The sequence below is a fragment of the Haliotis asinina genome, chromosome 1 (assembly GCF_037392515.1).
Source record: "Haliotis asinina isolate JCU_RB_2024 chromosome 1, JCU_Hal_asi_v2, whole genome shotgun sequence".
Lineage (NCBI taxonomy): Eukaryota > Metazoa > Mollusca > Gastropoda > Lepetellida > Haliotidae > Haliotis > Haliotis asinina.
In genome coordinates, this window is record NC_090280.1 from 48,894,239 (window position 1) to 48,922,157 (window position 27,919).

Sequence of the window (27,919 nt, forward strand, 5' to 3'; positions counted from 1 at the left end):
CGTTTGCTTCCCCGGTTTAATTCCCTGTAATCTTAGCTGATATCTCTACCACCCATTCGGACCCCAACCACCGTCTGTGGCACCCCGTCTTGACACATTGTTTGAGACGACCCCTCCTACCTGTTTCCCTTTATCGTGATAGTGAGACTCCTTGGTTCTTCCTTTATAGTTTCAGTATTAAAGTTATTATGTTTTGTACCAGCTATCGTTTGTAATGAAGCTAGTTTTAATTTTAGAATGGGCATTTAAAAAGTGTTTTTGTAATACAATATCATTGCACACTAATTTGCACGAAGTCACAGTCTGTTCCAAATAAACCGCTTTGGACTGAGAAAAAAAGCTGCGTTATTTATTTCTACACTAATTTCTCCTCAGTACCGTCCTTATCCTACGTTTCCTTTCTCCCTACTTCTCAGAGTGTAGTTAGTCCCTACTTTGTTAAACAGATATTTCATACCTTCACATATTAACTACATTAATTGTACATATAAATGCGAAATTTTTTTCTATAATAGACAGTACTTCAGTGCAAGTAATATTCAGTTATCAAACTACCGTCACCATGCAAAGACAGTAAGCGGTGCGAAGCGCTTAGATCAGACATATGTTACGCACATGACCGATTACTTCACTCACATTACCGGCTACTTCACTCATATTACTGGCTACTTCACTCATATTACTGGCTACTTCACTCATATTACTGATTCCAGAAAGGTGTCCTGCTTGTATCGAGTCTTGCTGTTGTGACGTCATATCACAGCCAAAGTGCGTTTTGTGCAAATGGACCTGTTGTATCTTGGAGCGGGGGCACCTTTAACGCTAACGGTATGAGTGACCGAGTATACCAGTTCGACTGTACAACGACGACATTTGGAACAGGGAACTGTACTAACTTTCGTAAGTCTTGCACACAACGGTACCAAGGTCTTATGAGACTGTCAGTACAGTCACAAGTCTTGCGTACAACGTTGCTAAGGTTTTTCGAGAGCAATGAATATAGTTTTACATGAATGACGGAAATATTGTCATTGAAAATACAAGACATGTGTACAATGCTACATGAATTACAGGGATTTTGTATGTGCAAAGATACGACCTGTATTGTGTTATATGAATTACAGGGAGTTTCCATGCGCAAATATAAGACATGTATACAATGTTTCATTAATGACCGGGAGTTTGTATGTGCAGAGATACGACTTGTATAATGTTATATGAATTGCAAGGAGTTTCTATGCGCAAAAATAAGACATGTATACAATGTTACATGAATGCCTGGGAGTGTGTCTGTGCAACGATACGACTTGTATAGTGTTATATGAATAACAGGGAGTTTGTATGTGCAAAGATATATAAGACATGTATACAATGTTACATGAATGCCTGGGAGTTTGTATGTTCAAAGACAGGACTACATGTATATGCTGTTACATGAATGACAGGTAATATCATTGGTGCGACCTTACTCACTTGCCTATGCCAAAATAGGGCGACACTAAACAGACGAACTGTTGTGTATACAAGAAAACAGACAATGTGAAAACGGCTTTGCATTGTCTACCAAAACCGATGAGAAGTGTTTTCTCTAACGTATATACCGTCAATGATGGATAATTACAATGTAGATGTCCATTTAACGAAGCTACGATAACTGAAGAGTACGCAAAACCAATTTTATGACAGTAACTATAAATAGATAATTCAAATCAGGTTTTTCCGTCGGCCGGGTGGCCGTGTGGCCGTGTGGTAAAGCGTCTGCCTACAAGTCTGTGAGTGGCAGTTTTAACCTTGCTAGGGAAAACAACTGCACTTTCAACTTAATCATGAACGATATTTTTCAATTGATTTCAAACACTCATATATCATTTGAATGTTGACGTTCATATAGAGTTATATTAGGAAAAGACGATTGCAGAGAGTAAAACCTGGGATGAGGTCTTTCTAGCGAAAAGTAAAACCTGCCCCTGCAAAACCAAAACCTCAAATGCAGTTATTCAGGGAAAACAACAAATGACCTAATTTAGAGTGAGAAGCACTTTATATTTTCAGCCAACGTGAACGCATACAATGCTGACTTTGACTTCGCTTGTGCAGAAGGTTCAGTCCAGGGAGTTTCTAGCTATTATAGCGACTCTGAAAAGGACAGGCAGTTCACTTTTGTATGCTGTAATCTGGATGGTAAGTTTCACGAATCAGTATAGTGTGCGTGCGTGCGTGCATGTGTGTATGTGTGTTGATGGTGGGGGAGTGGAGGGGAGGGAGGGGTTATCGACTTACATGACTGGTGATGTTCTAGGATACACTCTTGGGCTGTGCACTACCTCCGACTACATCAACGACTGGCAGGAAACATACAGCTACACGATACAGAACGGGACCGCCATCAGGGGAGTCCAGAACAGCTTCAACAACACTTTAAAGTATTGCTTGTATTTTGTACTATTGGATAAAGAACACATTCAATACCGACCTGCCTTCCCATTTCTATGTAAACTGACATCACATCAGGTCGTAGGGCCTGTCTACCCACTTCTATGTAGAGAGACATTCAATCACACTTCTTGGTCCATGAGAGACTACTGACCTTCCACCATTATTTATTGAGCGCGTTACTAGCAGAGGAAACATTGCTTCAGTTTGTCTCATTAACCCTGACCATATGACGGGCATTTCCTTAAGTGTAATGTTCTGTGTTTCAGAGACAGGCGCTGGAAGATTGAAACCTGCTCAATAGAGTCTGTCAATGAACCTTGTTGAAATGCCTTCGTGATGTGCTTCCTGTCCATCTGCCGTAACTGTAGGTGTGTGGCGGATCCCTCCTCCATCAGCTGTGCATGTGAACGTGATGGTTTACAACAACGACAACATCGTCATATATCAACTGTTATCAAATTTAGAGATCCGTGGCGATTCCGGGAAGAATAGGATCCAGCAACCCATGCTTGCCATAAAAGGCGACTATGCTTGTCGTGAGAGGCGACTAACGGGATCGGGTGGTCAGGCTCGCTGACTTGGTTGACACATGTCATCGGTTCCCAATTGCGCAGATCGATGCTCATTCTGTTGCTTACTGGGTTGTCTGGTCCAGACGCCATTATTTACAGACCGCCGCCACTTAGCTGGAATATTGTTGAGTGCGGCGTACAACTCACTTCACTCACTCACTATCAAGTTTGGAAAATCAGTCCGTAGAGACATATGGCTGCTCAATTATAGACCGTCGCGTATACCTCCACCAACACGTAGACCGTCACCTATACCACCACTAACATGTAAACCATCACCTATACCACCACTAACACGTAGACCATCACCTATACCACCACTAACATGTAAATCATCACATATACCACCACTAACATGTAAACCGTCACCTATACCTCCACTAACACGCAGACCATCACCTATACCTCCACTAACACGTAGACCATCAACTATACCTCCACTAACACGTAAACAATCACCTATACCACCACTAACATGTAAACCGTCACCTATACCACCACTAACATGTAAACCATCACCTATACCACCACTAACATGTAAATCATCACATATACCACCACTAACATGTAAACCGTCACCTATACCTCCACTAACATGCAGACCATCACCTATACCTCCACTGACACGTAGACCATCAACTATACCTCCACTAACACGTAAACAATCACCTATACCACCACTAACATGTAAACCGTCACCTATACCACCACTAACATGTAAACCATCACCTATACCACCACTAACATGTAAATCATCACATATACCACCACTAACATGTAAACCATCACCTATACCACCTCTAACATGTAAATCATCACCTATACCACCACTAACATGTAAACCATCACCTATACCACCACTAACACGCAGACCATCACCTATACCTCCACTAACTCGTAGACCATCGCGTACACCACAACTAACATGTAAACCATCACCTATACCACCTCTAACATGTAAATCATCACCTATACCACCACTAACATGTAAACCATCACCTATACCACCACTAACACGCAGACCATCACCTATACCTCCACTAACTCGTAGACCATCGCGTACACCACAACTAACATGTAAACCATCACCTATACCACCACGAACATGTAAACCATCACGCACACCACAACTAGCACGTATACCATCACCTATACCTCCACTAACATGTAAACCATCACGTACACCACAACTAACATGTCCGTATTTGAATCATTGGTTACAGGTCAATATTTGATTCATTGGTTGTAGGTCATTGTTTGTTTCATTGGTAACTGGTCATTTGTTATTCACTGGTTACAGATAAATATTTGATTACACCGGTAATTGGTTATAGGTCAGTATTTGATTCATTGCTTATGGGCCAATGTTTTATTTGTACATTATTCAATTTAAAGGAAATCCATATATTTTTGTTGTCAGCGGGAATTGTGCGCTCTTGTTAACGACACCCTTTGTGAAGCGCAGCAGTAAGCTCCTAACAAACAGGGGTGCCATTTAGAAAGTAGCCAAATGTCATATCTCATATTTATGTTTAATGGGCATTCTAGAAGTTGGTATGTCAAAAAATGAAACATACTGCTTTATGGATAACAACTTCTTGTTTCTTATGTTGAGCGACGTTTCGATGTAGATTCTTACATCGTTTTCAAGCTAAAGCTAAAGCTAATTTAGCTTGAAAACGATGTGAGAATCTACATCGAAACATAATAAAGAAGAAGTTGTAATCCATAAAAATGTCTGTTTCATTTTTATCTCATATTTTTTTATTACATTTTCTTAGTAATGTACAAATTCTAGTACTTTATTCAGCTGAATCCTATTCGGGATTCGAATTCGCACCCTCGGAGTCTCATATTAGGCTCATATTAGCCAGTCCTTAAACCCCTGGATGCCGAGATGTTTTATTCAGGCGCTCATTTTCGTACAGTTTGAAAAGTGAACGTTGTGCGATAATTGCGCTCGCGTGGTCCTGGTTCTGCATACGGATATAAAAGTACATAGAAATGTAGAATATTTAACATCCTATTCGTTGGTATAAATATAACTGCGACTACCTCGGGTGTTTGAGAAATAGACACTGCTAAATGTTGTCCAAAACTTGTGTACGTTAAAAAGCAGTAAATTTCTCCGTTTTTTATCGTGCACCAATAAAAGCACTCTGCTACGTTTTTTTTAATTTGTCATCTTTACGGAAATTGTGAGCGAAGAAAATACAGTTTGATATCTGAACGACATAACTGTATATGAAATGGATTTATGTGCTAAGATATAACGTCATACGCACAAATTCAAAAAGGGCCCTCAATAAATGTCAAAAATCGAGTTCAGTTCAGGCAATGTCGTCTCTGGTTAAATCAAGCTATCTCAATATACCTTCATGCCAATATAAAAGTCATAATTATGAACAACACACAATGGCATACCCTTGGTTACATTCCATAAAACTATTATTAGACAGAACGGGGTTAGCTGAAATATTTGTAAATTCCTCGGCATATTCTGAAAAGTCTGTAGTTTCAAAAGCAAAGCAGTTTCTAACAGATCAGTTTATTTAAAAATGGGAATAAGAGAAACGTCCCAGTTCTCAGGGACTTTATTATCAACGTTGGACAAAAAGCATCATCCCCGATATCTCCAGGGTATACGTTCCGTCAAGTTTCTACTCTACCCTGGACGCATCTACGGGTCGGCCCGATAATAATTATTTATTGCCTCCCTTCGCTGGCTTCGCATTCTCACAATAGCCAATCAGCTCGGCCGTCGTTATAACCGAGCTTGCCAGTGTCAAGAAAGGTAGCGGTCGCGAAAGTTTGCTCGCAGTGCGATTCAGATTTTGGGGAAATCATACAGACATACTTTTAGGTTCAAAACTTTAAAAAAAAATACATGTGTATGCGCAAAAACTCCTTCTAACCTCTGCATGGTTTGCTTTGCCAAGTTGAATCGGTTAGATAATTTGATTGGTTCGCTCAACTTCCCAGCGTAGACACCTGATTGAATAAAAAGCCAGCCAAGGGAGGTAATAAATTTATCGGAGTCGTGGATGCATCTATGGCATAGTGGAGACTTATCGGAACGTATACCCAGAAGATATCGAGGATGAAAAGCACTGGCCTATGAAAAATATCCTCTATTTCTAAAATCTCTATATTTCCATGTTTTGAAATTTAGAATCTCAAATCTAAACCTTCCGATACGTAAATAACTCAACATCATGACGCATGTTTATGTTGATGTTGATATTCTTTGCTCTTGTACTGCTGATGGTGGTTTTATGAGAATAAAGAAGTTGAGTGAGTGAGTGAGTGAGTTTAGTTTTACGTCGCACTTAGCAATATTCCAGCTATATGGCGACGGTCTGTAAATAATCGAGTCTGGACCAGACAATCCAGTGATAAACATGAGCATCGATCTGCGCAATGGGGAACCGATGACAGGTGTCAACCAAGTCAGCTAGTCTGACCACCCGATCCCGTTAGTCGCCTCTTACGACAAGCATAGTCACCTTTTATGGCAAGCATGGGTTGCTGAAGGCCTATTCTACCCCGGGACCTTCACGGGTCTAAAGAAGTTGAAGGTTTGGACAAATCTATTTTGCTTCTCTGACTCAATGGGTGGCCGAGTGTGCACTGAATGCAGTCGGTGAATGTATGCAGATACAGATGGGTGAATGTCTACATACACAGATAGGTAAATGCATACAGAGATGAGTACATAGACAGATGGGTGAATGCGTACAGACACAGATGGGTGAATGCGTATAGACACAGATGGGTGAATGCGCAGACACAGATGGTGAATGCATACAGACACTGATGGGTGAATGTCTACATACACAGATGGGTGAATGCATACAGAAATGAGTGAATGTGTACATACGCAGATGGGTGAATGCATAGAGATGAGTGAATGTGTACATACGCAGATGGGTGAATATGTACAGATACAGATGGGTGAATGCATACAGACACAGGTGGGTGAATGTCTACATACACAGATGGGTGAATGCATACAGAGATGAGTGAATGTGTACATACACATATGGGCGAATGCGTACAGATACAGATGGGTGAATGCGTATAGACACAGATGGGTGAATGCATACAGACACAGATGGGTGAATGCGTACAGAGATGAGTGAATGTGTACAGACGCAGATGGGTGAATGCGTATAGACACAGATGGGCGAATGCGCACAGACACAGATGGGTGAATGCATACAGACACTGATGGGTGAAGGTCTACATACACAGATGGGTGAATGCATACAGAGATGAGTGAATGTGTACATACACAGATGGGTGAATATATAGACACAGATGGGTGAATGCATACAGGCACAGATAGGTGAATGTCTACATGCACAGACAGGTGAATGCATACAGACGGGTGAATGTGTGCAGACACAGATGGGTGAATGCGTACAGACACAGATGGATGAATATCTACATACACAGATGGGTGAATTCATACAGAGATGAGTGAATGTGTACATACACAGATGGGTGAACATGTAGAGATATAGATGGTGAATGCATACAGACACAGCTGGATGAATGTCTACATACACAGATGGATGAATGCATACAGAGATGGGTGAATACGTATAGACACAGATGGGTGAATGCATACAGGCACAGATAGGTGAATGTCTACATGCACAGACAGGTGAATGCATACAGATGGGTGAATGTGTGCAGACACAGATGGGTGAATGCGTACAGACACAGATGGATGAATGTCTACATACACATATAGGTGAATTCATACAGAGATGAGTGAATGTGTACATACACAGATGGGTGAATATATGGAGATATAGATGGTGAATGCATACAGACACAGCTGGATGAATGTGTACATACACAGATGGGTGAATGGATACAGAGATGAGTGAATGTGTACATACACAGATGGGTGAATATGTACAGATATAGATGGGTGAATGCGTATAGACACAGATGGGTGAATGCATACAGATAGGTGAATGCATACAGAGATGAGTAAATATGTACATGCACAGATGGGTGAATATATACAGATATAGATGGGTGAATGCCTACAGACACATATGGTGAATGAGTATAGGCACAGATGGGTGAATGCATACAGAGATGAGTGAATGTGTACATACACAGATGGGTGAATATATACAGATAGATGGGTGAATGTGTATAGACACAGATGGGTGAATGCATACAGACAGATGGGTGAATGTCTACATGCACAGACAGGTGAATGCATACGGAGATGAGTGAATGTGCACAAATACAGATGGGTGAATGAAAACAGACACAGACGGGTGAATGTGCACAAATAGAGATGGGTGAATGTGTACAGATATAGATGGGTGAATGCATACATATATAGGTGAATGTGTACATACACATATCATGTGGTCTCCTATGGTGCTGCATCGATCATCGATCTATATTGTAATGTTTCGCTTTGCCCAAAAGAGAAGTTATTCCTCCATAAAGTTTGTCTGTGCTTGTCTGACTCACCAATTTCTATATATGCCCCGCAAATCAATAAGTTTTCCGGTGTCTTCATGAGGTCTGCTTTGAGAAGCGAACGACAATATTAAAGGATAATGTACTCAGATATAGATACAGTTTTCCGTTTCGTGTGTTCAAACAGAACACTTTGAAACAAGTGCCAGTGATAAAGCAGCATGACCTGTGATCTCTCCCCATGACACCTGGTGTGTCGGAGGTGCTGGCTTCATCATAGGCCCTTACTTTCTGAGTAGTAGTCAGGATCTGTTTGAATCAATCGTTATTACTTTATTGGTTTTGGTGAAGATGGATATGCTGACTCATGCATTACTAACAACTGATTTTTTTTGCATTTCACATTTATGCATTTTTGAGTTGTCTGACTGGCCTGACAAGGGTTGTTTACCATGGGCTGTCTGACTGGCCTGACAAGGGTTGTTTACCATGGGCTGTCTGACTGGCCTGACAAGCGTTGTTTACCATGGGCTGTCTGACTGGCCTGACAAGCGTTGTTTACCATGGGCTGTCTGACTGGCCTGATGACAGGTTTTGTTTACCATGGGTTGTCTGGCCCCACAAAACCTTCTTATCTTAATGCGTACAACGTAAAAGTGATTCCCCATGAAAAATGAACACAATACAAAAAAAATATATATTTTATGTTTTATTTGTAAAAACAGGGCAACAAGGCAGACCAAACTAAATAAGATGAATAATAACAAGGCAAGACTGGAGAGGACGGTTTGTGTATATATGTGACTGTTTCAGAATAATACATACAGACTAGACAAAGTGTAAACAGTAGCAAACAATCCAGTTGTGCATGGCGTATAATATATATTGGCAACATATGCTATGATAAATGTGAAGGTGGAATTCAAAAGGCTCTGTGTCTCACCTGTGTTCGATGAAATGTCATAATTACTGAAAATATATGTAAAATGTGGCTGAGAACACACTATTTAAAATGTCCCATCCAGCACTGACCAAGGATTGTGCCAAATAACAATAAGAACTGCATGGAATTTCAGAGATGAACTCTCAGCTTCCTATGGAAAGTAATATGCATCAACATATACAGTTTGTCATGGGTCAACCTCAACTCATATGTTTGTTCAAAACACAGGCATTTTCACCACCATAGCAACATATAGCCAGAAGCAGCCATAGTCCCACAACTTCCTGCCTGTGTGTGAGCTAAAAATGTAAATAAAGAAATCTTCTACAATATGAATGCACCTTTGGTTCTGACTTAAATATTGCACATTTGTCTTTATTAAGTATGTGAAGGGCACAATGGACTGCTAGACTGAGTCCTGTGTCTTCATACAGTACAAGAATGGAACATAGGGCAGTTACATTGAAGTCTTGTGAGTGTTTGAACTGAACCATGATCTTTCTTGACATGGAAACTCTGCAACCACCAGCCCCCATGCCCTTCTTCACCTAGACACATGGAACAATGTAACTGCATCCACCCCCCAACCCCCCACCCCACCGAGGAACACAACCCACCAGGTCCCCATATCCTGCTTCACCTTGACATGGGGAAAGCTTTAACCACCAGATCCCCTTAGTTTGAAGGTGTGAGGTGATACAAGCGTGCCTTATCACTTGAGGGACATAACGTTGCACATTCGTTTGCAATGCTTGATTAAGGCACCCGAGAAGTACAATGCACATACATACAGGATACAATATTACAATACAAGTGGCTATTCTCAAAATATTGTAAAAACAAAGAATTCTGAATTGAAAGGATTAAAGCTTGATCTACAGTATGTCATGAATCTAATTAATGTAGTCGCTGTACAAACACAAACAGTCTTTCTGGAATGTCAAAGGGGGACTATTGGTAACCATGGAAATACGACCACAATAAAGCTATGTACAGTGGATTTTTGGAAAAAAATACATGTAAAACAATGTGAAAAATTATCAATTTGACCCAAGAATCTTTTCACCCTGAATGAAAAGTGCAATGAACTCTGTATATTCCGACATCTGAATTATCTGACAATCTGTGAATTCCAACTTAATTTTTCGGTCCCAGCAGCTTTCTTCTATACTATCATCATTTAAACACTGAATTATCCGACATCTGCACATTCCAAATTCCGACACCATTTTCTGGTCGAAATGACACTCTCATTCTGGACAATCTTACTTCATGATTCCATACTGTCACTGCACAGTTGACGACTAACATCATATTACTGGTGATCTCTTTGACCCCAGCACTTGCTAACTGGGACTTAATTAACAGAGTGAGAATGCATGGACCTTTGTTTTTAAAAGTTGTTTTTGCAAGCCCATGTGAGGACATGACAACATCCTTGAAGCTGAAACCAAGAACTTTGCACTGGAGAAAAAAAATAAGAAATGCCAATCTACAATGGAGATATCTTTTCCAAGTCCCAGTGAGTTTTGGATTGTTTGGAGTCCACGATTTTTCCATCCAAATTTTGAAAAGAAACTGTGGGCATGACGACCCTACTTCCGGAATAAAACATCTTGTCATTTTGTTTGCTTTGGACATTTTTCAGGAATCAGATTTCTTTACTTGTTCTGTTTTCAAAATTAAAGTTATTGTTCCTGTAAAATTAAAATTAGTGCAGAGACATCAAGTTTGTCGTTGACTGATGACTAGTGCCAAAGGTTAAATTTTCATCTTTCCCAATGAGTTACTTCAGGCACTGGCATTTGAAATGGATGGTTGTTTCATGAATCTTAATATAGATGCAATGTTTGTTGAATATTCTTTGGTTGCTAGTCCGCTGACCAAAAGTAATTCACATTCTGAATACAATATGAAACCAACATGCCAGCAGTAATGTAACAGACTATCTCAGAGATAGGAGGAAAACATGAGACATTTTCCAAAAAAGGTTCTTGTTGTATTGAATTACTTAAAAAAAACCCAAGCTTATAAACTTTGATAAAAATTCTCCTCATATATATGGAGGGAAATGCAGAAGTATTATAAAACTTGAGGTGACTTGTCAATTAAAAACCTAAAATGATGTCACTCTGTTGTTCTCTGGAGACACTTTTTTTTGTAATATCCCTCAAATCGGATACAATCTCGCTTCCTCAGGCAATTATATATAAATGTGTCCTCCTGAATCAGGCATTATGTTAGTAATGTCCCTCTGACCCAGAACTTTGAATTATTATTTATTTTGAAGTTTGACACAACTTTATCTTGCCATCACTGATTATAATCATAAAATGTCACATTTTTTACAATTTCCAACATATCGTGCTGACAACCAGTTTTGACACCCAGTACCTTATGCGTACATACAGCGTATGTGCTGGGCATGGGTAGTGCGTGGGGGGGCACAGGTAGTGTGTGCAAAACAGGTGCGTTGCACATGCAAGGCGAGGCGTCGGCTACCAGACTCTGCCCAGTTGATTTCATCTGTGAATACCATATATTGAAATTATATCTAAAGTAAATATCTTCGGTCAGTTTATAAGTTTAGATATAACATGACCTGTGGGCATTACTGATATGTAAGATAGCTTACTTTTCAAAAATGCCTGCAGATGATGTTATATCCTACACATATATCACAATTCCTTTAAGCCTTACAAAATATAGTAGACATTTGAAAACCCCACAAGACAAGTTTGATAAACACAACATTCACACCTGGAAAGTAAGTACAGGATAAAACAAATTCTGCAGGCATTATTAAGAAGTAAAGATGTTTTCCTGAGGGAATGCCCAATAGCCGTATGCGCCCGTGTATTCCTCGTGGGAAACCATTGTTGCTTCTTGATAATGCCCAAGGGTCATGTTTTATTCTTTTTATAAACCAACTAAAGATATACCTTAGATATAATTTAAATATTTGGTACTTACTGTTCAAATCAACTGGGATGAGACTGCTAACTGAGTGTGCAATACACATGCTGTGCCCTGTACGCACTACCTGTCTTGTGAGGAACACATGGTTTGTGCTGACAATCATATTCTTCACAGTGATCCTTTGTAGCCTTGTGGATAAGCTTTTAAGCAAAATCCAGGTATTGGCACTATATCCCAGCTAACATCACATTACTGGGCAAGTGCTGGCATTGGTCTGGCCTGTACTGTTGGTACTGGTATAACATACGCCAGTGTTGGACCAGTGCTATTTTCCTTTAGTGGCAAAACTGTACCAGGCCACATATGGATAGTTACCGTAAACACGACACCACCTTGGCCCCATACTGGCCCAGTACAGGTAGTGCACTTCCCATCTGGGTAATTGTGGGAGATTATCTCAGGACCATGTCTTTTGCTCTAGAGAGGTGACACTTTCCATATTTCTGAGTGTAAACTGATGTGATGTGACTCTAAATAGTAACAATCTTTGCTTTGAATCACTTGTAGAGATTACTTTTGCTACTCAAGTTAAGTGTTGAGCTAAATTTTGAATAATAACATGCAGTATACATTTTGCTGAGACCAGAGCATTTTGAAAATTTTAAACATTCGGTCATTCATCATATATGACATATTTTTAGATCACGCATGACCTGTTTGCATAATTCAAAAATGTAAGTTAAATTCAGAAGGAATCAAACGCATATGGATAAACCTGTGTTTTGTTTTGTTTTGAATTTTCTCCTTCAGATTATTTTTGTTTGGAATCAGCTTGTTTTAAACTGTAGAAATGGTACTGATCTTATAACCGAGCCAGTGCTGGTCAAACTGTAAAGGGCCAATTAAGCAAGTGTTACGGTTGCGTACTGAGCCAGAGTTCTCTGCCTGTACTGGGCCAGTTCAACGCCAGTGTGCAAAATAGTACAGGCCCAGCTCCAGAATGCCTTAAATGGGCCTGATGCTCTGACTTCACTGGGCCAGTACTGGCCCAGTTACGTGATGTTAGCTGGGATGTTGGAAGTTTTCAACAATGTAAAATTTTTCGATCGCATTCTGTGATTCAGCATGCAAAACATGTGATAATTCAAAGTCAAGGGCTATTCCTCAGAAAATTCATGGGCAGAGAGACAAAAATGAATCAATATCCTGGGGCAGAAGTGCAACATTTAAGTTTTGCCCCTAATCAATGGGGTATCAGGATACGACTTGAAATACTGCCTTTCATAAATAACAGAGTGAAATCACTGGAGGTTCATAAATTAGAATCTTGTGACACAACAAGGAAATAGTAAAAAACAACAATACCATCTGACCTAACTATGGAACATTGATAAAAAACTTCCACTGGTAATGGTCATAAGTGATGAATAGTGGTAAACAGATTGTCAGTGTGTGCACTTGGAGATCTCACTACAAACTGGTTGTACATGGGGTGTTTCTGATTACAACACTGTATATCCACAACAGCCTTCAGAAAACTTGTGCGTGTTGAAGTGCATCTAAGTCAGAACAACACGCATGTGGACGGAGATGAGCGTGGTGATGTCTGGCTCGTGATAGGCAGGAGAGAAGTGAAAGGAAATGTCACTTGTCCTCCTCCAGCTCATCCGTGTCCTCCTCCAGTACTGCAGTGTCTCCTGAAACAGATCAATGAGTTGTAGTCCCTGTAGTCTAGGGATACCTACAACCATCCTTCTCAATACACAGTGTGATAAACATGGACAAATGTAGGTCCATTCTTTTCAATACACCATCTGACCTACATGTACAAATTTAGGTCCATCCTTCTCAATAAACTTTGTGATCCTCATGGATACAAGTAGGGCTATCCTTCTCAATACACTCTCTGATCTACATAGAGATATATAGAGCCATCTTTCTTAATAAACTGTCAGATCTACAAGGAAACACTTTGGGCCATCCTTCAAAATACACTTTCTGATCTAGATTGGGACATGTACATCCATCCTACTCAATACACTGTAGGATCTACATGGACATACATATAGTCATCCTACTCAATACATTGGCTCATATACATGGACATACATACGGCCATCCATCTCAATACATTGGCTCATATACATGGACATACATATGGCCATCCATCTCAATACATTGGCTCATATACATGGACATACATACGGCCATCCATCTCAATACATTGGCTCATCTACATGGACATACATACGGCCATCCATCTCAATACATTGGCTCATCTATATGGACATACATACGGCCATCCATCTCAATACATTGGCTCATATACATGGACATACATACGGCTATCCTACTCAATACATTGGCTCATCTATATGGACATACATACGGCCATCCTTCTCAATACATTGTCTCATATACATGGACATATTTGGTAACGAAGGTTCAAACCTAACAGAGTGATCCTGACTCTGACCAAGACCTGACCCAAGGGCATGTCGACCCACACCAGATAGTGAAACACTTTCAGTTCTAACATTGAGGGAATGTATGTGTGAACAACCCACATTGTCCTGACCTAACCTAAGGTCATGATGACCTGCACCAGCCAATGGAACATTCTCACTTCTGGTACTGGGGAAATGGACATGAGAATGACCTATATTCTCCTGACCTACATCTATCCAGAATAACTGGGAGGCGACACTGTGAGATGGAACATATGGTTTGGGCATATCATAATTCACATCATCCTTAAGGGACTCACAAAGAGCTTCATTTTGAAACAAACCAAACAACTCATAGTGTAAGTCGATTTTGAAATATGCAGTTACCTTGAAGAAAGTTTACCATCAACTTGAGAAACTCAAAAACAAAACCTACTTCAAGCAAAACATCCAACAATACAACAGCTATACGACTGCAATTTATATATGCCAAACTTCAAATCTGCATTATTTCAACAGGTATATGAATAATACAGAAATAGAAATGTCAACAATTAATCACAAATAAATTGCATCCAGGTCATGGCACCAAAATGTAACAGGCCTGGTTCTGTGTCTCTTGTGATAACTTCAGTTATATGTGTGAGTGTCTACTTTGCATGGTTTTTTTCCCTTCCAACTGGCATGTTCACCACAAGAGGGGTCACTATGGATTTAAACCTATCAATCCATCAACAGAATTCTTTTCCATGCTGTTTCCCCAGTTTCTAGATGCAGCCTTGGAATTCAGGATACACAATGTATTACATTTCATCATTTTATTCATAAGGAAAACCAAATCCAGAACTAAACAAACAATACAAAATACACTGCTGGAAAATGAAATACAAAAGTCCAAGTTAATCATAACAACAACCCAAACCTGTCCCCAAATTATCAGACACCTGAAATTAATACTATCCCTTAATATGTCCTCAAAACTATATTTATGTCCACCCTACTATAATTTATATGCTTTGCTGTGACAGGGGGCCATCTGTTTCATCACGAAATAAGCACTTGTCCATCTCAGAACAAACTCTACTTTTCACAATGCAAAGGGTTCACTTACCCTTTGAAGTGTCCACTCAGACAATAAAAAAACTGTTGTGTGCCCCTTATATATGCAATAGTGGGTATGTCCACTAAGAATGGTGCACACCCTCACTCATGGAATGGAACCTTTCAGCACGTGCAACCAGTTGCTTTGCCAAAATGGCGAGTGAAACCAAACAAACCAGTGGCAACTGTAACCCATAAGACACTGGTAAGAAAATCCATTTAATATTGCCAGAATTCCTAATTTATACCCCAAACTAAATTACTAATGCTCTAATATCAAAAAACAAAACAAAAAGACAAAAAATACCAAACCTACAATAACTGGTCCCCAATGCTCAACGTTTGACCCTCTGCTCATGACAGGAACCTGGAGTCACAAGGACCTTGATGTCAACACAGGTTTTAAACTAGATGTTTCCTTGTAAGAGCGCTGAATTTCTCCTGTTTGCTCAATGCAATCGAAGTTCTTTTTACAAAAGGTTGTCTGGACATCAAGAATGTCTAGCAAACAAATAGTTTTCTTCATAAAACATTTGGCCGTCTTCCTCAGCTAAATGTTCCTATTTCTTTCCAAAGAGTATCAAAGTGCAAGTTCTCTAATGTTAGCAAGAAATTCATGCAAAAAACAAGCATGTACCTCTCTTCATCTTGAGGTCTTCCGGCAGCTGATACTCTGTGCTCTCTGGGGTCACTGCAACACACACATGCGACATGCAGCAGTCAGACATGCAAGATCAAGATGACCTAGAACAATCACCTGTAATCTCTCTTCAGGAAGTGATAACAGTCAACTTCGGTACCTAGACTAACAGTCAACTATCATACTTAGACTATCAGTCAACTCAGTTACACAGTCAACTCAAATGCACAGACTGACAGTCAGCTCAGGTACATACAATGACAGTCAACTCAGATATGTACACTGACAGGCAACAAAGGTACTTCTACTAACAGTCAACTAGCTATAGAGTATGTAGATTGAGAGTCAACTCAGGTATGTAGGTCATGGATCAACAGTCAATTCAGGCATGTAGACTAACATTCAACTCTGGTACGTAAACTGACAGTCAACTCAGATAAGTAGATTAATGGTCACTTCAGGTATGCAGATTGACAAAAACAAACAAGGCACTGCAGCTCAATTGTGTATCAACAATATTAACAGCACCAACAATCTGTCAACATCCTTCATCTTCTGACATCCAAGTCAGGTCATTTATACACATTTTCAGCTTGAGGTTTGTAATTTCAGAGATGTCAACAGTACAAGGGTAACTATGGACTTATAGCACGACGACAGATGATATACCATGACAAAAGATCTCTTGATTTGTAATCATGAGTGCTAAAAGCATCCACAATTCAAATACTGATGCAATTAGCATATATGTACAGGTTACAAATACCAAGACATTCCATGCTCAGCCAGACATATTTATGCTTCAAGGCAAAGGCACGAGACTATACATAAAATATATCAAGTAATAACATGCTGATTAAAATTCAACATGCACACATTGAAAAGGAATCTGACAGCGTTTCTTCACACAAATAATTGCAAGCTGGACCTTCAACAGAGCTTACACCTTCACCGATGATGATACAATTGCAAGAACTGATCTGCTATGCTTGGTAAACATACATTAAGTTAGTGCTTTGCAGGTCAATGATCAATGGCATGTTTGAGGGGATATCTGAGACCCACCTTTCTTTAGCACAGAGATTACCAGCAGCCCAAGGCCGATGAGAAGAGTGAATGCACACATGGCTGCCCCTGCAATAGGTACACTGGTCGACACTGAAATATATGTGAAAGTCAATACAGCTGTAATACTAAATACGGTGGTAATAGCATCAAGTAAATGTCCAGTGGAGATTCCATGACATCATTCACAGGTTCATCAAAATTTCTGTAAATGTGAATTTGTCCGAGAAATCATATACTGAAATGAGACAGCAGGAGCAGGTTAGTCTCTCACCTGAACAGAACTGTGACAACAGGATGGGGTGGAGAGTCACACCTGAACAGAACTGTGACAGCAGAATGGGGTGGAGTCTCTCACCCAAACAGAACTGTGACAGCCGGATGAGGTGGAGTGTCTTACCTGACCAGAACTGTTACAGCAGGATGGGGTGGGGTCTCTCACCTGCACAGAACTGTGACAGCAGGATTGCATGGATAGTCCCAAGCAGCAACATGAATGCCCCCAGGATGATGCCCAACAGCCACAGCGTTCCCTTCTCCACCATCTCCTCCTGACCTGTATCTGCAATACAAGCATATACTTCAACAACTGGTTTTTCACATCTATATTTGAAAACCAAAACCAAAATACTGATATTTATATACTAAGTTTATATTTTGATGAGGGAACCTTGATGTAGAACATACAAACACAGAAGTCACACCTGAGAGCAGAACTGTTTTTTTATACTTACATACATGATCACCTGTAGAGCCCAGGTACAACACAATGAGGTTTTGTACTTACATATATGCTCGTCTGTAGAGTCCTGGTACAACACAATGAGGTTTTGTACTTACATACATGCTCACCTGTAGAGCCCAGGTACAATACAATGAGGTTTTGTACTTACATACACGCTCGCCTGTAGAGCCCAGGTACAGCACAATGAGGTTAGTGAATCCGGAGATCCATAAAATAACTTCACACACAATCAGGTATGTGTTGATCGACGTGCATGATATACCTGTAAGAATGACATGATACACCTGTAACAATAACACTGTATGATATACCTGTAAGAATAACATGATATACACGTAAGAATAACATGATGCACCTGTAACAATAACATAATGCAGTGGATAGTGTTCTTGGCAGGATGATATCAAGAGGCATTTTGGTATTTGTTGGCATCAATTATGGCTAATGATGCAAATTAGAAAGGTCATTGCTTTGATCCACGAAAATTCATGCTGGGTTGTTTGACAGAGTGGTTTACAAACCAAAGACAGAAATTTATAGATTGTGATTCTCACCTAAAAGATCTTGACACAAATGGCAGACAATAGCAAGTGTCGACCAAGGAGGGAGCTTGCTTTGACCATACCCCTTTATGCACCCAATCGTCCTTGCTGTCATCCGCCATTTGTGTCAAGATCGTTTAGTTGAGGATCAAAATCGGCTTTCAGTCGACTTATAGAAATAACACTACAGAACCGGTAGGTGTCATCAGTGGTTATCGGTAGGCCAATCACCCATGATTATGTCTAGATGAAGTTTTAATCAATTGCATGTGACAGTAGCGTAGCGATTGGCAAAGCACTCAGGTGGGGTACACCAAAGTGTCTGGCCTTGTCTAGACACATTGTACTGTGAAGTGGTTCAAGTCGGGGTTAATCTCAAAATTTTTATTTTTTTAAAAAAAATCTGTAATCCTCGCAGTGACAAGAAGGTGTGTGTGTGTACTGGGCCATGCTGCATTGCCTGTACTAGGCCAGTTCAACGCCAATGTGCAAAATATTACATTCCAAGTTCCTGAATTCCTTAACTAGGCCTGACTTTCTGACTTTACTGGGGCAGTTTCCTTTTTTTCTGGGCCAGCAATGGTCCAGTTATGCGATGTTATCTGCCATGAAATTTAGTTTCATGATTTGTGGCAGTTAGCAAACATTGCATTTAGCAAGCCATGGTGACAAACACTGTATTTTCCCTTGGGAAGCTAAATACAAATGTGTTTATTCCTAATGTATGATATTAACATTCAAAAACACACTCGCATGATAACCTATACATACCTGTAATAATATGATATACCTGTAACAATAACACTGTATGATTGTTTGTACCCACCTGGACAGGTAGCGTACATCTGTCGGACAGTGCTGGGATCTAGACACTCCGCAGCTTCTCCAGATATGGAGCACATGAAGACTTCTCCATTCAGTTTGGTGTATTCTATGGAGATACTGGAGGATGTTGATGTGGATTCAGCAAAATTGCTGCCCTGAAACATATTACACCTGCCATAAACTGCACTGCCTTCGACGAAACACCCTTACTGCATACATACTGGTATTGGTTTGCAAATTATCAAAGGACCTGTCAAACCTCCCGTACAGGTGGAGTACAACCTTCTTTCTCAAATATCTTCTGACTCATAGGTCATCAAAGAAGTCATAACATCATCATCACCATTGTGCTGACTGTCAGTCATTACTAGCTGACATATCATCACCATTGTGTTGGCTGTCAGTCATTACTAGCTGATATATCATCACCAATGTGTTGGCTGTCAGTCATTACTAGCTGACATATCATCACCATTGTGTTGGCTGTCAGTCATTACTAGCTGACATATCATCACCATTGTGTTGACTGTCAGTCATTACTAGCTGACATATCATCACCATTGTGTTGGCTGTCAGTCATTACTAGCTGACATATCATCACCATTGTGTTGGCTGTCAGTCATTACTAGCTGACATATCATCACCATTGTGTTGGCTGTCAGTCATTACTAGCTGACATATCATCACCATTGTGTTGGCTGTCAGTCATTACTAGCTGACATATCATCACCATTGTGTTGGCTGTCAGTCAGTACTAGCTGACATATCATCACCATTGTGTTGACTGTCAGTCAGTACTAGCTGACATATCATCACCATTGTGTTGACTGTCAGTCATTACTAGCTGACATATCATCACCACTGTGTTGGCTGTCAGTCATTACTAGCTGACATATCATCACCACTGTGTTGGCTGTCAGTCATTACTAGCTGACATATCATCACCACTGTGTTGGCTGTCAGTCATTACTAGCTGACATATCATCACCATTGTGTTGACTGTCAGTCATTACTAGCTGACATATTATCACCATTGTGTTGACTGTCAGTCATTACTAGCTGACATATCATCACCACTGTGTTGACTGTCAGTCATTACTAGCTGACATATCATCACCATTGTGTTGGCTGACATACATCAGTATCACACTTGTGTTCATTGTCTGTGGCAACCTGCAAGCTATCTGCCTCCTGTTAACTATTCATCTGATTTCAACATCTATACAAGCATACACATTACTTCACTCTTAACCATAAATAATTAGCAATTAATTTGCCTAATTTTATTGAAGATCAGAAGGTAAGTGCTGAAAGTAAATACATCAGCTGCAGCCAACATGTACATAATAAAGTCAATGTTCCCACTACTTACATTTAGTGTGAGGACAACAGCCGGAGCCCCATGGTTCTGAAGACCTGTACATGCCACCACAAAGTTCTCCTGCTGCTGGAGACAACTGACACGTAGGCCAGTCACATCTGGGGACACTGAGATAGAGAACGTAAAGACTAATCACCCTGACATGACCAACCTAATATAGTTGGATATAGCTGACACTTAGGCCAGTCACATCTGGGGACACTGAGATAGAGAACGTAAAGACTGATCACCCTGACATGACCAACCTAATATAGTTGGATATAGCTGACACTTAGGCCAGTCACATCTGGGGACACTGAGATAGAGAACGTAAAGACTGATCACCCTGACATGACCAACCTAATATAGTTGGATATAGCTGACACTTAGGCCAGTCACATCTGGGGACACTGAGATAGAGAACGTAAAGACTGATCACCCTGACATGACCAACCTAATATAGTTGGATATAGCTGACACTTAGGCCAGTCACATCTGGGGACACTGAGATAGAGAACGTAAAGACTGATCACCCTGACATGACCAACCTAATATAGTTGGATATAGCTGACACTTAGGCCAGTCACATCCGGGGACACTGAGATAGAGAACGTAAAGACTGATCACCCTGACATGACCAACCTAATATAGTTGGATATAGCTGACACTTAGGCCAGTCACATCTGGGGACACTGAGATAGAGAACGTAAAGACTGATCACCCTGACATGACCAACCTAATATAGTTGGATATAGCTGACACTTAGGCCAGTCACATCTGGGGACACTGAGATAGAGAACGTAAAGACTGATCACCCTGACATGACCAACCTAATATAGTTGGATATAGCTGACACTTAGGCCAGTCACATCTGGGGACACTGAGATAGAGAACGTAAAGACTGATCACCCTGACATGACCAACCTAATATAGTTGGATATAGCTGACACTTAGGCCACTACTACTACTACTACTACTACTACTACTACTACTACTACTACTACTATCAACAATCACATGTACCTAGTTCTCCACACTGACAGTAGGAGGTGGGTGGGGAACTGCCATCCTGACATGACCACCTCCCCACATCCCTGGAGGAGAACTTTTCCACCTCCAACACTTGTCTCTCCTCTGTGTCCACCACCAGTTGGTATCCTGCCATTCCATGACACTTTCCACCGGCAGGGGGGCAGGCCATCACCTCCTCACCCCCTGGGCTCCTCCAGGTAATCCCATGTGAGACGACTCCAGTAATGTCGCAAGTGATGTTGTAGCGCTGGCCGACACAACCATGTTTGTCACATGATGTTTGTGTCGTGGCTCCATCTACAAAACAAAATATCACCTTATAGTTCTTTGCTTGTAATTGTTTGTTTGGTGTCCAAGGGACTAATCATATGATATTATGGAGGAAGACCATGGATCATTTGGTATTATGGAAAGATGAACAAGAATTGTGTGATATTATGCAAAGATGAACAAGGATTGTGTGTTATTATGCAAAGATGAACATGGATTGTGTTATATGCAAAGATGAACATGGATTGTGTGATATTATGCAAAGATGAACAAGGATTGTGTGATATTATGCAAAGATGAACAAGGATTGTGTGATATTATGCAAAGATGAACAAGGATTGTGTGATATTATGCAAAGATGAACATGGATTGTGTCATATGCAAAGATGAACAAGGATTGTGTTATATGCAAAGATGAACAAGGATTGTGTGATATTATGCAAAGGTGAACATGGACTGTGTGATATTATGCAAAGATGAACAAGGATTGTGTGATATTATGCAAAGATGAACATGGATTGTGTGATATTATGCAAAGATGAACATGGATTGTGTGATATTATGCAAAGATGAACATGGATTGTGTCATATGCAAAGATGAACAAGGATTGTGTGATATTATGCAAAGATGAACATGGATTGTGTTATATGCAAAGATGAACATGGATTGTGTGATATTATGCAAAGATGAACAAGGATTGTGTGATATTATGCAAAGATGAACAAGGATTGTGTGATATTATGCAAAGATGAACAAGGATTGTGTGATATTATGCAAAGATGAACAAGGATTGTGTTATATGCAAAGATGAACAAGGATTGTGTTATATGCAAAGATGAACAAGGATTGTGTGATATTGTGCAAAGATGAACAAGGATTGTGTGATATTATGCAAAGATGAACAAGGATTGTGTGATATTATGCAAAGATGAACATGGATTGTGTCATATGCAAAGATGAACAAGGATTGTGTTATATGCAAAGATGAACAAGGATTGTGTGATATTATGCAAAGATGAACATGGACTGTGTGATATTATGCAAAGATGAACAAGGATTGTGTGATATTATGCAAAGATGAACATGGATTGTGTGATATTATGCAAAGATGAACATGGATTGTGTGATATTATGCAAAGATGAACATGGATTGTGTCATATGCAAAGATGAACAAGGATTGTGTGATATTATGCAAAGATGAACATGGATTGTGTTATATGCAAAGATGAACATGGATTGTGTCATATGCAAAGATGAACAAGGATTGTGTGATATTATGCAAAGATGAACATGGATTGTGTTATATGCAAAGATGAACATGGATTGTGTGATATTATGCAAAGATGAACATGGATTGTGTGATATTATGCAAAGATGAACAAGGATTGTGTGATATTATGCAAAGATGAACATGGATTGTGTGATATTATGCAAAGATGAACAAGGATTGTGTGATATTATGCAAAGATGAACAAGGATTGTGTTATATGCAAAGATGAACATGGATTGTGTGATATTATGCAAAGATGAACAAGGATTGTGTGATATTATGCAAAGATGAACAAGGATTGTGTGATATTATGCAAAGATGAACAAGGATTGTGTGATATTATGCAAAGATGAACAAGGATTGTGTTATATGCAAAGATGAACAAGGATTGTGTTATATGCAAAGATGAACAAGGATTGTGTGATATTGTGCAAAGATGAACAAGGATTGTGTGATATTATGCAAAGATGAACAAGGATTGTGTGATATTATGCAAAGATGAACATTGATCATGTGATTTTGTGGAAGGACTAAGGTGGGCACTACAGAAAATTTCATACTGCGATGTATTGCCATGTGAAAACATTTACTGTGATGTGTATCTCAATATACTGCAAGATGTTTCCTGAAAAAGAACATGGTTCAAATATTAAGAACAGTGAACAACAGAATTTATAACACAAAGGCATGAGTTCAAGCTAGCTGACAATGGTGTGGCATTGATGGGGGTAGCCATTTCACAACAAATGTGCATGACTTCCAGCATGAAAAAAAAGAAATATCTGAACATTTCCAAGTGTCATGAAAGTTTTCCGAATGCACGTCAAAATACCAGTTTTCAGTCAGGGTATCAGAATATGCATTGTTTTCATGTCTGAACCTGTAAATACTGATAAACCGGTTATATTGTGTAGCCCTAGGAAAGATGACAAAGGATCATGTGATATTATAGAAGGACAATGGAACATGGCTGTGATATTATGGAGGGACAATAGATCACATGATATTATGGAAGGACAATGGATCATGTAATATTATAGAAGGACAACCATGGATAATGCTATATTAGGAAAGGATGATGAAGGATCATGTGATATTATGGAAGGCTGACCAAGGATCATGTGATATTATGTAAGGATGACCATGGATCATGTGATATTATGGAGGATGACCAAGGATCATGTGATATTATGTAAGAATGACAATGGATCATGTGATATTATGTAAGAATGACAATGGATCATGTGATATTATGTATGAATGACAATGGATCATGTGATATTATGGACAATGGATCATGTGATATTATGGACAATGGATCATGTGATGTTATGGACAATGGATCATGTGATATTATGGACAATGGATCATGTGATATTATGGACAATGGATCATGTGATGTTATGGACAATGGATCATGTGATGTTATGGACAATGGATCATGTGATATCATGGAGGATGAACATGGATCATGTGTTGAAAGGATATTGCTGACTTCACTTTTGAAAAAACTCACAGTTGACTGATAAGAACAAATGTTATGTCTAGTCCCTTGTTGACTGAAAAAGAAACACACAGAAAACAATTATAGATTACATTTATACAGTTGCCATGTCAACAAACCTGTGAAAGCGACCACTGCCAGGAGGAGAGCCACTGCATACATTTCCATCATCCTTATCGGGGACCATCTGCAAAACAATAGCAGGAATAATAATTATATTAATTATAAGTAATTTAACGTCACCCAGAGTAATAGCTCTGTTTTCCTAAATAACACTGGAGTTATGGTAAAGATAAATTAGATGTTAAAGTAACTTTCAATGTTTTACTTCAACATAGTACAGGATTGACACACGATTCCATAGTAATTGCTCTTGGGTGTTACTTGTAATGAATATATGTTATATTTAGTAGTACAAAAGTGGAATTTCATGAAAAATCTGTTTGCTTTCTTACACACTGTGATATTTACACATTTAACATGTGCAACAAATAAAATATGTAACTAATAATAAGAGGCTGCGCCAATAGCCACTATTTATACTATTCTATCACAATTTTTACATAGTTTGAAATCATCCTGTAAATTGTAATTTCTTGGGTTTTTTATTGTATTTACAAGAAATTTAGCCTTTGTTCCACACTTGCTTCTGATGACATACCTCGTTATACATGAACCAGTAACTATATGTCTAGCATAGCTGTAATCTTGTAAGGATTGTTGATCTTCAACAGATCTGACCCGATTTAGGGGCGAGTGGTCCTGAATGTAGAGCTCACAAATTGGTTGAAGTTAAGCACCGTCAAGCTTGGGCAGTCCTTAGATGGGTGATCGTGTTTGGCATCTTGACCCCTGAGAGGTTCTAAGACTTAAGTCCTGCCCAACAACGAAGCACATGCAGAACATGTGGTCTCACCTGAGGCAAGTGAGTTTGTTCAAAATTGCCTCTGTTCACCCAGCAGAAAATGGGTACCCGGTGATATAAAGTCATGTGGCTGTAATCATCTAGCACCTAAGTGGCAGCTTGGGTTATCTGGGGTAATGATAATCAGATTCTGATTTCAGCGTCCAGTGAGCAACTAGTCAGATGGATACTAGGCACTATATAAGTCAATTATTATTATTACTATTGTTATCATTATTTAAAGCACCACATCTTCCTTCTTTTTAGACTCACAATCAGCATGACACCAGGGTTTCCTACCTGTAGGATTAAGACAAACATGTCTCTGCTTACTCTGAGCTGCCTTACATAAGACATACACACTATACTCTACTTGTTGCATAAAGCCGCTCTCAACAATATTCCAGCTATATGGTAGTGGTCAGTAAATAAGTAAGTGTCGCCCAAGGAATCAAGTGATCAACAGTATAAGCATTGATTTCTGCCATTGTGATGCAACGACATGTTATCTATGTCAACGGGCCTGATCACCCGATACCACTTCACAGACCCTATCTGATATTGCTTTTGGCTGCATCAATAATACCTACAGGACTTCAAGGCACGGACCATTTCAAAAACAAAGTTCAGCATGTGCATGCAAGGACCATGTGCAGATATATCGTGTATCTGTCCCACAGCTGATGAGGAAATCTGACTGTTTTCAATAAATTACATCTTTAACTGTTACAATATTTTGGGTATTATCGTGATGATATATGTAAAGAAAGTGATGAGAATACCAAGCGTACAGTTGTAGATATATAAGAAGTAGCTTCCGAAAAATAATAACACAACACAGATCTTCTACATGTTTCAATCGTGTATCTTCAGGGAGAAGAGATCACTCCCTGAAGATACACGATTGAAACATGTAGGAGAAGATCCGTTTTGTGTTGTTATTTCGGAAACTACTTCTTATGTATACATATACAGTGTGTGTGTGTGTGTGTGTGTGTGTGTGTGTGTAACACACAATTAACTTACTTGTGTCCTCTCACGTACTAATCAAACATCTAAGATAGGACCGATACTCACTCAGCTTGTTACCATGGCTACTCGACTGCCACACCCATTAAAAGCTACTAAAATCGAGGGGGTCCAGGTTTAGCGGGACACCGGCATCACGGAGACAGCCAATTCTGACTTGTAGACCTGAGACATGAACCACGGCGATCATATGGCTTGGCTTGTCTGTCAAACATTTCTAGTACCATTCTACACTCGGAATAGTGTAAGCTGCTGTAATGCAGTATTTGGGACTGATCACCATACAGTGACATGTCGACATGTCAACACGGGCAGCAGATTTTACGAATGCTTCGCTGGTTGTCAGTAGTTCAGACACTTTCAACAATGAATGCTTGGTGATGCAACATATATAAAGAAGGGCAACAGACAGTAGAATCCCGAGTGTTGACGTTGGCGTCAAATATCTCCAGAAAATTCCTCATACAACCAGCACTGTGTGACGGTGTAGGACGTAATGTGATGCACGGAGCGTTGGTATAACGGAGGCAAGCAGAGATCACTAAAACCACAGATACACGAGCAGAGGGGAGATAACATTGTTATTTGCAAAATACGTATACTCACCTGTTCATTACATATTCGTCCGATGTCGCCACAACGTTCACAATGAACGGTTACAGTGAGATCTCCTCGAGAACTTCAGGTTCTAATATCTGGGTCACATCTGAGGAATACTCCGTGCAATGTAACCGGTGTAATAGTTATTAACACCCTGTAGAATTACCTCCCCCTCAACGCGTCTCAGAATCCCGTTGTTCTTGTCGCCTTTTCAGTGCTTCCGGACTGGGCTAATCTGACGGGGGTTAACCTTGATCCC

The 27,919-nt window shown here is 39.8% G+C and overlaps 3 protein-coding genes across 4 annotated transcripts in view; 2 read left to right on the forward strand and 1 right to left on the reverse strand.

The window, feature by feature from the left end:
• The window catches only part of LOC137292586 (uncharacterized), a 156,576-nt gene that overhangs the window by 59,078 nt on the left and 69,579 nt on the right, over positions 1–27,919 (forward strand). The window lies entirely within an intron of this gene.
• Positions 831–2,760, forward strand: LOC137273251 (dermatopontin-like). The gene is made up of 4 exons (XM_067805792.1): positions 831–900; positions 2,053–2,181; positions 2,300–2,423; positions 2,703–2,760. The coding sequence occupies exons 1-4, from the start codon at positions 831–833 to the stop codon at positions 2,758–2,760; spliced, it is 381 nt and encodes a 126-aa protein (XP_067661893.1).
• On the reverse strand, positions 9,159–27,775 carry LOC137292801 (uncharacterized). Of its 2 annotated transcripts, XM_067823860.1 has the most exons (10): positions 27,667–27,763; positions 25,247–25,314; positions 22,073–22,378; positions 21,062–21,177; positions 19,691–19,844; positions 18,471–18,584; positions 18,020–18,139; positions 17,578–17,670; positions 16,510–16,563; positions 9,972–14,021 (listed from the first exon to the last, which is right to left on the reverse strand). In XM_067823860.1, the coding sequence occupies exons 1-10, from the start codon at positions 27,672–27,674 to the stop codon at positions 13,969–13,971; spliced, it is 1,086 nt and encodes a 361-aa protein (XP_067679961.1). In that variant the 5' UTR covers positions 27,675–27,763; the 3' UTR covers positions 9,972–13,968. The 2 variants fall into 2 exon arrangements, with proteins under 2 accessions (XP_067679962.1, XP_067679961.1); XM_067823861.1 differs by lacking the exon at positions 16,510–16,563 and having other exon boundaries at positions 9,159–14,021; positions 27,667–27,775.

What these genes read in the sequence shown, in the direction of transcription:
- LOC137273251 (XM_067805792.1), top strand. Translation starts at nt 831, where the DNA reads ATGAGTGACCGAGTATACCAGTTCGACTGTACAACGACGACATTTGGA. An exon ending in AGGGAACTGTACTAACTTTC is followed by an intron (nt 901 to 2,052) that starts GTAAGTCTTGCA and finishes TTATATTTTCAG; the next exon opens with CCAACGTGAACGCATACAAT. An exon ending in TGTATGCTGTAATCTGGATG is followed by an intron (nt 2,182 to 2,299) that starts GTAAGTTTCACG and finishes GTGATGTTCTAG; the next exon opens with GATACACTCTTGGGCTGTGC.
- LOC137292801 (XM_067823860.1), bottom strand. An exon ending in CTCTACAGGCGAGCGTGTAT is followed by an intron (nt 18,140 to 18,470) that starts GTAAGTACAAAA and finishes CTTGTATTGCAG; the next exon opens with ATACAGGTCAGGAGGAGATG. An exon ending in GCTGTCACAGTTCTGTGCAG is followed by an intron (nt 17,671 to 18,019) that starts GTGAGAGACCCC and finishes CATATATTTCAG; the next exon opens with TGTCGACCAGTGTACCTATT.